Source organism: Sapajus apella, unplaced genomic scaffold (assembly GCF_009761245.1).
Source record: "Sapajus apella isolate SASKATOON/1434 unplaced genomic scaffold, GSC_monkey_1.0 scaffold5, whole genome shotgun sequence".
Classification (NCBI taxonomy): Eukaryota; Metazoa; Chordata; class Mammalia; order Primates; family Cebidae; genus Sapajus; species Sapajus apella.
The window spans coordinates 25,714,568-25,727,075 of NW_022436945.1; the positions used below are offsets into that span (position 1 = coordinate 25,714,568).

Consider the following 12,508-nt stretch of genomic DNA (forward strand, 5'->3'; position numbering starts at 1 on the left):
TGTGTGTGTGTGTGTGTGTGTGTGTGTGTGTGTGTGTGTGTGTGTGTGTTTATGTTACATTTTGTCCAGAATTCTTGTGGAGGTGGAAAATGGCTATTTGTCACCAAATTGGCCAAGTTGCTAGAAATTGCCACTGTTATTGCCTTTGTACATAATCTCTTTCATAGGAAATCTTTCTTCTGCCATATTTAGCTGATAAACTCTTGTCCATTCTGTCAGTTTCCGTTCAATTCTTTCTTTTTCTGTCAGATATCCTAAACTAGGAAGAATCAAGTGCTCTTTTTGTGCCAACCCCATCCTTTGTATACCTCCTACATTCTACTGTAGCAATAATATATATTCTCTTTTACATCCCCTCACTTAGCACAATTGAAACATAGTAGGTGCTAAAAACATTAGGTAAATTAAATTAATGAGTACACTCATGAAAATGTAAATTGTATTGCAAATTCATCTGAGCTTTTTGACAATGTTAAATTGATACATTACAATGTGCTATGTTGTTATTAATCTCAGACATAGTAGGTATATTTTTTTCCATTTAGTGGAGCATAAAACAAGCAAATGTGAGTTCATCTCAACTGTTTATTTAACATTCTTTCATCAAAGAATGAAAGGCAGTTAGACATTTTCTATGAAAACAGAAACACCAAAAGCAATCCATACCCCACATAATGAAAAAGATAAAAGTTATTTGAGGCCAAAACATAGTCTGAATATTAAGAATAAAAGGTCTGTATTGTGTAACAGACCTTTATGTCTGAGTGATTTTTAGGGAAAATATAGAGTCATTTAATGATGAGACAGAAAAGATTTCTCATAGCAATAAAGGGGGAAAATACTTGATTAAATAGGAGCTTATTCCATACAATCAATATTTTAGAGAATTAGACAGGAAAATGGTTTTTGCCTATGAAAAATGAGTTTTCCTGCATAATGCAATTGCTTTTAAGATTCACTTGTTCAAATGCAATATGCGATTTACACCCAGGGATATTTATAAAATATACATAAGTCATACCACATAATGAAATGGACAACTGGTAAAGCTACTATCAAACAATAAATTGATCATTATGGGTAAAATTATCAATCTTCTTATTTGCCCCACCTCATTCCATCCCCTTTTTCCTCACTACAGTAACTCATCCCCACCAAATTTAACCACTATTCTGCAATCTTCAATTATTCCTTTACTTTTATTTATTTCTTTGTTGGATCACATATACTTATATTCATCCTAACACATCTTCTCTTGCAGTACTCTGTAGGTTAAAGTTGAGTCACTATGGTTTGTTGTGGGAGAGAGCATAGTTCACTGGGGGTCATCTTTGGAGACCATCTACCACATTTGCTACTAGTTGCTAGGGTGAAAATGATTTTTCCCCATTTCTTTGGAGATATTATGTCACTCTTTATTGCTGTTCTGAATACAGTAGTGGATGTAATTTTCATAACTTTATGGATGATCTGCTTTATTTTGTCTGCTGCTTTCAAGATCTTTTCTTTGCACTCAGTGTTTTGCAGTTATGATGTATCTAGATACAAATTTTAAACTTTTTCTGAATACAATATATTATGCTTCCTGAGTAGGTGGATGTATGCCTTTTCACATTTCTGAAAAGTTATTATGTGCTTTCTAATCAAATACTGGCACTTCTCCATTGTATGTACTCTGTCCTTCAGAGTTTCCAAATAGATGTATATATGACCACTTCTTTTTAAATTCCATATGGCTTTATTTCCCTTATGTTTTCCATCTTGCTATTTCTATGTGCTATATTCTGTGCAATTGATTCACATTTCAGTTTGAAATGACAAAAATAATGCATACTGTAAAAATATACTTTTAATCTGTTTTGTTATTGTTTTAGATAATTATATTTTTTACTTCTTAAAGTTCTATTTTCCCAGCTACTTGGGAGGCTGAGGTGGGAGCCCAGGGGATCAAGGCTGTAGTGAGCCAAGATCATGCCACTGCACACCAGCCTGGGTGGCAGAGTAAGACCTTGTCTCAAAAAAAAAAAAAAAAAAAGAAAAGAAAAGAAAAAGAAAGTTCTACTTGGCTCTTATTTAAACCTCTCGAATTATCTTTATAGTTTATTTCTGCCTGCTTATTTTTTGGATACTATCCTTTATTAAACTTTTCATCTATATTTGTTTTCATATTAAACCTGCTAATTCTAACATCTGAAGTCTTCAGTAGTGTTTATATCTGTCATCCACGGTATTTACCTCCTAATTTGTTTGAGAACTTTTGTTTGCAAGCATACAAACATGGGGTTTCTTCAGGCATAATGGGGTTGCTTTCCTCAAGGAGGCATTTGTTCCCACCTCTGCTGAGAACCCTCTGCTACTTACCTGGGGCTACCTTAGCCTTGTTGAGAGCCTTAGTGAAGGTCTCAAGTTCACCTTTCCCATATGGCTGTGACCCTAAGCAATGACAGTTTCATGTTCTTCTCACTTGATTATTGCTTACGGTTTCATGCTCTTGAATCTACATTACTGGAAAGGTGTTTGCCATCTGAGTAATCCGCTCATTCCTGTCTGGTTGCTCCCTTAGCTGCAATCCTGACTTCACACATTTTATTTGGAGAGGAGTTTGGAAAATTTCAAAGGAACTTGTATCAAAAAATTGTTTTAAAAGAATACAAGACAAAAAATTATGTATCAAAAGGCACATTTATCAAGATCTAGTTTTTTTACACTAGGGATTATTCTAAATTTGCTATTTATTCAAAATTTGTTATTTATAATTCTGGATTTTCTGTATTAAATTTATAAAATTTTAGAGAGTCTACCTAAGAAGGAAATGATAATTTTATAGATAATGAAATGACACATACTACATTTTCCTTTGTGATAATCAATTAGTGTTATATTCTCAACACAGGCAAATCTTATTTAATAGAGTAATATTGTTTCAGTGAAACATTGAAGTAAATGCTTACTGAGAAAATAAGATTTGTTTCATGTATCAAGCTTGAAGATAGTGTACTTAGAAATATTTTTAATTCATATATACTATTTTCCTTAAGAAAATAAAATTCCCTGTTAATTGGAATGTCAAGTTAGAAATAATTTGGTTTTTAAATAAAAAAGAAACTATCCTTGAAAAATTCCCAATAGTGCCTATTTCTCAGTTACATAAACAAAATATTAGGGTGTATTGGAGCAGATTTTTTATCTTTCAAAAAAATCTTCTGAATGTCCTTTGCATGGCATTTAGGCATTTAACTGGGAAAATGTGACTGTGTACTGTTAGGCTTGAGAAAATGCAGCCAGAGGGTATATCTATCAGTTTGCCTGCTAGACAGCTTATATGTTGGGAATTGTACTACAATTTCTGCAAATTGTCCTTTCTATCCATGCAGATGCAATGAGAGTTTCTATATTCATCAATATCCCTATGTATAATTAAACAGTTAACCCAAAAGGGCTGATCATAATTCCCTGATGCCTAATATAAAGGATAATTTTGGGGGTAGCTCATATTTTAGGATATAAAACTCAGGAGTTGTCAACAGCCATGATTTCTGCTGCTGGAAAAAGATGGTCATTAATAGTATTAGGAAAAAGAAAGGAAATAAAAGAACAGAGAAGAAAAGTAATTAAAGATTTTGCTCCAATTCCAGATAGAGTTTTTATCTGAGGCCCTTCACATTTGTCTGTTTGCCCCATTGACAAACAAGGATTACTATAATTGATTCACTTATAAGTAAGTAAAATGGATTTGGGCTTCCGTTACCTGTACCCCCAAAAAGTCTTAGCCAATACATCTACTTATCTGTATACTCCTTGGTACATGAATCTTATTCTCCCTAGGGATAGACAGGCAAATCTACAGAGTGAACAGAGCCTCCTGAGATTAAACAGATTGAAGTCATCACTTTTTTTTTTCCTGAGGTGCAACATTATTGAAACATTTCTGTTGGGTTGAAGTGGATATTCTGGTGTCAGCAAGAGAAGATAGCATAATAGGGAAGGGAATTTGAATGGATGACCAAATTTCAGCCTAGGATGACCTAGGCTCTTTTTTTTTTTTTTTTTTTTTTTTTTTTTTGTCTAGAAACTGGATAAAATATAAGACAGTTCTAGCACTGTGAATATTTCTTTGAAAAAAAATACTGTGAGGGCATGTTGTTGCCAGGGTGAGTGAGTCCACCATGGTACAGTGTCATTGGGAGCTGAAGCTCAGGGTGGAATAACTGAATCACAAAGAGCATAACAGTGGAGAGAGATTTCTTGTTATTCCTTACCTTAAAAACTATTACCAGAATAGTGGCACATGCTGGTAAATACAACAAATGAGGGCCTTGCATCACATTGTGGAGGAGCTTATATTTTCAACAGCAGTGAGGCAGCAACATCAGCAAAGTAAAAGGGAATGGGAAGCACACATGAAGACTGAGGACTACTTAGCTTATGTAGGGTTTTCTTCTCTGTACAATGACTGTAACTGTGACACTCTGAACTGACGAAAGCTCCAAGGGTAGGTGGACCTACAGTCAGAATGTACTGTTATATTAGGAGAGAACATTTCTCTCAGTTGTATGGTAGGCACTCAGGTCATTGGAATTGATATCCAACAGTGATTACACTGATTACAAATGGTAAAATTCAGATGCACAATTTGTCACAAAATATGTCAAATATTGACATAAATATGACAATATTTATGACATAATATTAACAGATATATGACATTTTAAAATATGTCAAATATGTCACCACTTTATGGATCAAATAACAATTCATGTAGAAATAAAGACTACCATAAATTCATCAATGTATTAGAGTATGACTTCAGGCAATGTGGCTATGTGGACTTTTTTCTTCCATTTACTTTTCCACTTTAAAATAATTTTATAATCAACATAAATAACTTAAAATGGGAAAACATTTAAGGCTTTTTAAATACAGCATAGCATTTAAACTTAATACTTTAATAAATAGAGTTTTCTCAGAAAAAGTTAACCTCAAAACTTTAGTGACACTCACATTTAAATATCTATGCATGATGAATATCACAAAGAAAATATCCTGAAAGTAAAATATACTATAAAATGAGAATTTTGATGATTTCAATGCTTGTCAAATTCTGTGTCGTATTATTTTTTTCCACAGATAAACTAACATGACATTTTAATCAGTAGCCTCAGAGAGATTAGTACTGTCTGGGTGAGTCCCAAGCAAAATATGATCATTTTAAAATAAACATATTTAAAAAATAAATGTTTACTATTTTTGGAACCATCACTATGTCAGCATGTTGTCTTTTATGGAATCTGATCAAGTACTATTCACTGTCAGACAATACTAGTTGTCAAACTTTGCTAATAGCATATATTATGGAAATAGTTTAGCTGCAGAGCTGTTAACAGCTGTCAGACACAAGTATATCATCAGATTATTTAACTTGAATGTGGACTATGCCTATTAAAGCTGAAGTTTAATCTTTATAACATTAAGGACTCTTTTGATATAAGTGACAGAAAAGCAAATCCAAAGTGTTTAAGCAGAAAATAATTTTTGATATATGTAAATTAAAAATCTGAGGATGTATCTATCTATATATTTTTTTCTTAAACCAGGAAGAACCTAGTCTCTCTTCTTCACATCTATCTGCTTTCCTCTGTGCCAATTTCATTCTCTGACATCCTTGCTCCTCATTCTGGCAACATAGCTACATCTTTATAACTCCAAGTTCAGTAGGAAAGAGGAAGCTTTTTCCCTATGAATATGCATAAAAGCCCAGGGCCTGATTCTCACTCCAAATCTGTCACAAACCCATCACTGAGTGGATCACTGAAATCAGAAGACAGATATAGTGCAGATTCGCCTAGGTTTTGGCATGATAGCAAAACTCTCAAATCCCAAGAGCTTAAACAACAATCTTTGCATCTGTCGTGACCCTCAAAGGTAGGCTGCTTCTTGGTCATTCTTATTCTAGGACTGATAGAGCAGCCACTACTTGGTTGCTATCACAGTGCCAGAAGAAAGACCTTTGGATAGACCCATATTAGCAACTAAATGCTTGGCCTCAAAGTGACACATTTTTTTTTTCATTCACATTCATTTACTGGAACTAGTCACTTGGCCCGACTCAACCACAGGGGCCAGAAAGTGTAATCCTATCATGTATTCATATCAGGGCAAAATTGGATATTCCGGTGAACAGCATTAATGAATAACAAATGCATTATTTGGCTTAGGTTATGTGACCACTGGTCCTGGGGATAGGGACAGCTCCACCACCCTTGGGAACCTGTCAGTCTCCACAGAAAATTTAGGTTTCTGACAGAAAAAAAGTGAATGTTTGCTATCGGAAAAAAAAATACATCTAAGTCATTTCTAGTAAATGATCAACATTCTGGATTCAGTAGGAGTGTAACTTCCTGTGTGAATAAATATTAACTTCCCAGTGTTACAGAATTTACTGTATCTGTAGTTATAACCCAACAGCCTAAAACTAAATGTTGTTTTGTCCCATAAGCTACTAAGTTTAATCTAGCTGATCCCCTGAAGTAACCAATACAGAGTAAGAAGTTTTAAGGCAGCATAATTAGACTAGGTATGTTTTCCCCCAAGATGTTCAGTTATTAGGGACTTTTCTTCCTTTAGTTGTAAGGAACAAATGTTCACTTAAACAAATTCAAGAAAAGAGTTTATTGTGAGGCTACAATAGTTAACCTCTGCTTTCTCCATCTCTAGGACTATGTGGACTCTCTCCTCTTGACTTTTCTCTTTTCTCTGTTAGCATCTGTTTTTCCTTCCTGAATAATCTTTCTTCTTAATTTTCATTGACCAAGGTACTACAGAAATGGGATTATGACAAGTTCCAGTCCCTGGGCCATTTAGTCAAATTCCAAAGAAAGATAATCAAATTAACTGGCTGTTGGAAGTTGATATACTGTTAGTCACATGAGCTATGATTGGGAAAAAATATCACATGGCACATACAGCGAATTTTTTCAGGACATTTGCATAGGGCAGGCTACACAAGAAGGAAATTTGTTCAAGTAAGCAAATCGGCTTTGCTTGCAGTTGGAAGTAGGGTTAGAATATGAATACTACTTGTGCTCACTACAAGTGCTTTACAAATATTAACTCATTTAATCCTATGTTGTTGGTACTTGTATTAGTCCATTTTCACGCTACTGATAAAGGCATACCCAAGACTGGATACTTTGTAAAGAAAAAGAGGTTTAATGGACTCACCGTTCCACTTGGCTGGGGAGGCCTCAAAATCATGGTGGAAGGTGAAAGGCACGTCTTACATGGAACAGGCAAGAGAAAATGAGAGCCAAGAGAAATGAGAGACCCCTTATAAAACCATCAGATCTCATGAGACATATTCAGTACCATGAGAACAGTAAGAGGGGAAACTGCCTCCTTGATTCAATTATCTCCTACCAGGTCCCTCCTACATGGGAATTATGGACGCTACAACTCAAAATGAGATTTGGATGCTAATACAGCCAAACCATATCAGTACTATTATTATTTTCATATGATAGGTAAGAAAACAGATACAGAGAAATCAAATAATTTGCCCATGATCATACAGTTCATAAGAGGCAGAGCCAACCAGGGCTTGAAACTGAGCAGGTTTGTTCCTGGATTTATGCTCTTACCTTTTTTGCTATACAACCACTCTTTGCTATCCTTGAGCATCCGGGTTTACATTAGTGAGTTTATTAATGTTTTCGGATACTCTCTTAAACCTATTTTGCTGATTGCAAAAAGCTTGTCATTCTCCAAAGCTCATCTCAAATATTAGCATTTTCAGTTGGCAAGCTTCCGGAGCCTCTTCCTTCTGCTTCTAAACCACCCTATACATTACTTTAATTATCACACAGATTTCCTTGTGCTGTAATCAGATAATACTGTGTTACTATGTGCTTCTGTAGGACAAGGGTTATATGGTTTGATCTCTGTATTCCTGCTGCAAAGCATAATTACTGACACATAAATGCTATTATATTATTCACAATGAAAGAATGAATGCATTAAATAAGATTCATACCATGTAAATTATATGTAAATTGTACCAATATCACTTTTGTTACCATTTTATAGGACAAAAGGTGCCTCCATAAGAAAATCTGGAAAAAATACCTCTGAATACTTGAAATTATTGGGATTCAGAAGCCAAGACAGTGGTTGGTTTGGGCTTGATAATGTCATTGTGAAAACCATACAGAGCGGCTTGATATCAGTTGAATTGTATGAACATTTAGAGAGGTAACAGAATTGAAAACAATCAAAGTTGATGATACAGTTATGACCTTATGGTCATAACTGGTGTTCATAGAAATGGAATAGTAAGATTACGTTTTTATTCTTCAAATAGAAATATTAGTTGTTCTTTAGAGGGTACATAAAATGTAAAACAGAATTGATGTGGATATGCTATCTGTAATTTCTTTCGCGATAAACAAGTGCTTCTGGAAACCACTCATAACTAAAGTTTACTTTTACAGGTTTCTGCTAACTCCAAAATAGTTTTAAAATGTTCATTTTGAAATTCCATGGAGATAGTAATTAGCTGTTCGTATTACGCATATCTCATAACTATGTATAGATCAACGGAATTTGTTACTTCACTGCCCTCATTTTGCTTTCTCGTTTCCATATTCTGTAGACAGCCCATTATGAGAAGAGTTTTGGACAGATTTAAGGTTCAAGAAGAGTAGCCACTCATAAAGAGAGGCGATCATATATCTAAAAATAGCCTTTATTTCATAATGGGAGGTTTTACAGTTACGATTGTGTTGAATCCAGTTTCCTAGGAGTACAGCCTGATATGAAAGGCAAGTGATTACTGAGAGAGAGCTCTTGAGTGAATCCCGTAGGGCAAAGGCAGAAGATGGAAAATACGATGGTTTCAGGTGAAGTATTTCTGTAGCCTGACACCTCGGGGGAGCTCTGCAGTGCGAGTACCAAGGCAGCTGGCTTTACATCCCCACATCGTTCCGTGCTTGTCTATGGGTGTGGGGCTGCTCTGGGTGAAGGTCTCTTCTAGGCCAAATCACTGGAGATGAATTTGAGAATGGGCAGCCGAGTCCAGGGAAAGTGTTCTGTATTAGTTTGTTTAGGCTGCCGTAACAAAGTGTCACACACTGGGTGGCTCAAACAACAGAAATTTATTGTTTCACAGTTCTGGAGGCCAGAAGGACAAAATCAGGGTACTAGCAGGGTTTGTTCTTTCTGAGAGCTGTGAGGTAAGGATCTGCCCAGGCCTTTCTTTTTGTAGAGACCATTTTCCTGGTCTCAGGGTGTTTTCTCCCTACGCATTCCTATGCGTTGAAATTTCCCTTTTTTATGACAGCAGTCATACTGGATTAGGGATGACCCTAATGACCTCACCTTAACCTGATTACCTCTGTAAAGTCCATATCTCCAAATAAGGTCAAATTTTGAGGTACTAGGGGATAGTACTTCAACATATGAATGTGTCTGTGAGTGGGGAGGATGAAAAATAATGCAATCCCTACCGAGGTCCATCTTAGCCATCCTGATCCTTACCTCCTACAGACACAGATGCATATTTCAATTCCCATTTAATTATGGTATATATTCTGCATCCTATGGAGAGTCAGTAAATTATTGTACTCATCTTTCTCTTCTATATTTTAAATATGCTCTTTTGTAATTCTAATTAAAATATAACTTAAAATATGCTGCCATGTTTAGAGCTGAGCTGAGACTGTATGATTTATTTGTTTAAGAATATGTTTTAGAATTTAGTTTGATTTGAGCTGGTTTCTTTTTTATTTATTTCTTGTTTTAATAGAGATTGAGTTTTGCCATGTTGCCCAGGCTGGTGTTGAACTTCTAGGCTCCAGTGATCCACCTTCCACAACCTCCCAAAGTGCTAGGATAGGCGTGAGCCATTGTGCCAGGCATGAGCCATTGTGTCCAGCCTGAGCCGGTTTCTTGATGGCTAAGAGTTTCTTTACAATCATTAACGAATCTAACCTGTTGGCCTTGAGAATACTTGATTTTAAAAGACATCTGTTTGATAATGACTCTTTTCTTGGGTGTTATTGTATATCAGTGATGTTCTTGACATTGCATTTTTCCCATGGGTCTCACCTCTTTCTTCCATGCAGGTTTATTGTACTTCACCTCTCTTCCACCATGGACAATAGTCATTTGGTTACTTTTGTGAAATCTTTAGAGGAAGCCATGCTCAGCACCACTGCCTGCATAGTACTGTCTCACCAGAAGGACAATCCACATAGAATAGCTGTTTTAGTGGTGCCTTCTAAAGATTTAAGCCAGGTGCTTAAGAACCTGCGCTTGGAAGGGTTTGGGGGACCTCCAGAGCCATCTCACCATTTCCAAGTTGGAGAAGGAGAACAACTTCTTTTAAGATTTACTGGAAACATATTTGCTTCAAGTAAGTATAAAGACATTTTAAAATATATTTTATGGGCTATAAACCACAAGCTCTTCAGAAGAGTTTGCTAAACTTGTGTTACTAAGGAAACCTTCAGAGGATTGACAAGGGACTTCAGGAAGTAGGAAGAAAAATAGACTTATTTATTATACTTCTTCCGTTCCCATTTCTTTATTCTCTACTTAGGGAATGCATGTTCCGTTACGGGAAGATTCTAAGTGACACTTTTTAGAAATAGCCTTCTCCATAGTTACTATGTGAGTCCAAGCTAGGAACATCTCTTTCCTACAACAATAAAATTGCCTTCTAAGTGCTTCCATTATTGGCCACATGAAACCAATTACCATGTGTTAATAAGAGTGATCATTTAAAAACATAAAACATACTGTATAATACCAGTGATTACAATTGTATTTTTACCTCCCATTCTTTCTAAAATAATACATCCAAACTCTTTAAGGTGTTCTACAAAGAATCTAACCTGGGGTCAGTGGACTCCCAAAGGATGGGTGAGTAGATCTACATTTCAATGTAATTGCCATATTTGTAATCCCATGTATTTTATTTTATATTTTTCAAAGACTACTCTGAGAATCAATGGACAGTTTTCACCAAATTCGAAAGGACCCTATGGCAAATAAATTAAATAAATTAAGAATAATTGATCAAGGCCAGGTGCAGTGCTCACACCTGTAATGCCAGCACTTTTGGAGGCCAAGGTCAGGAGTTCGAGACCAGCCACCAACATGGTGAAATCCTGTCTCTACTAAAAATTAAAAAAAATATATTAGCTGGGTGTGGTGGTGGGTGCCTGTAATCCCAGCTACTGGGAGGCTGAGGCAGGAGAATCACTTGAGCTCAGGAGGCGGAGGTTGCAGTGAGCTGAGATTGCACACTGCATTCCAGCCTGGGTGACAGAGCAAGACTCCATCTCAAAAAAAAAAAAAAAAAAAAAAGAAAAAAAAATTGATCTAAATATCTAAATGGCATACCTTGCCTACTTCTTTTCCCATATTTATCTACTGCTATTTTTGTTTTCACTCTAAATCTTATCACAATTAGGAAGTATTTAATTACTTTATTTGCTTTTTGTTCGTATAGTTATGCTGTGTCCTTTACCTTTCACTGGAATGAAAACTCCATGAGGGCAAGGACCATGTCTTTCTTGTTAATATATCCTCCGAGCCTAACACAGAACCTGGTATATCCAAAGCTTCTCTTTTTTTCTTTACAAAATGCTTCATTTTTGATATCAACCCACATAAACATTGATACAAGTAATGTATTGGCAGTTAATGTACACTTTAATCAAATACACTGAAGAAATACCATCAACTGATAAATAAACTATCATCTTCATTTTCTTTTGTACAACGTTTGACAGACTTATGTCTAGAGAGTGAGTTCAACAATGAGTTTTTCAGCCCTTGTAGTCGCTAGTGTCTATTGTTTCCATCTTTATATCTATGTGCATCTAAGGTTTAGCTCCCACTTATAAGAACGTGCAGTATTAGGTTTTCTGTTTCTCCATTAATTTGCTTAGAATAATGGCTTCCACTTGCACAATTTTGTTGCAAAGGACATGGTTCTGTTCTTTTTTTGGGCTGCGTGGTATTCCACGGTGTATAGGTACCATATTTTCTTTATCCAGTCTACTGTTGATGGGCACCTAGGTTGATTCCATGACTTTACTATTGTAAATAGTGCTGCAATGAACATGCAAATGCGTTTGATAAATGCATATATGGCAGTGACGAATAAAGCAAGCAGAATGATGAATACGAGAGGTGGCAGGGGACATTAGAGAAGTGAAGGAATTGATGAGACTAAAGAGATCAAAGGAACGAGGTGAAGAGAAGAGGAAGAAAAAGAACATGAAGGGAAAACCTCTGTGTGGGAATAGAGAGCAAAAGTTCTTTGAAAGGGTTGTCATCACAACAATTTTTTTTTCACTAAGTCAATACCTTCCTCTTTCTAACTTCTTGCCCTGTGGTGGAATAGAATCTAACAGGTGTGTTTGTGAAAGTGAGGTGAGAGGGAAAATTAAGGACAGTTTTTTTGAAGATTTCTGTCCCAGGAGGTTTTCTTCACACTTGACTT

General features: G+C 35.7%; 1 protein-coding gene across 1 annotated transcript in view; it reads left to right on the top strand.

The window, feature by feature from the left end:
- The window catches only part of DTHD1 (death domain containing 1), a 65,350-nt gene that overhangs the window by 17,091 nt on the left and 35,751 nt on the right, over positions 1 to 12,508 (top strand). Inside the window, exons 6-7 of the mRNA XM_032273762.1 lie at positions 8,083 to 8,247; positions 10,119 to 10,408. Coding sequence (XP_032129653.1) covers positions 8,083 to 8,247; positions 10,119 to 10,408 — 455 coding nt within the window. The remainder of the gene's footprint in view (positions 1 to 8,082; positions 8,248 to 10,118; positions 10,409 to 12,508) is intronic.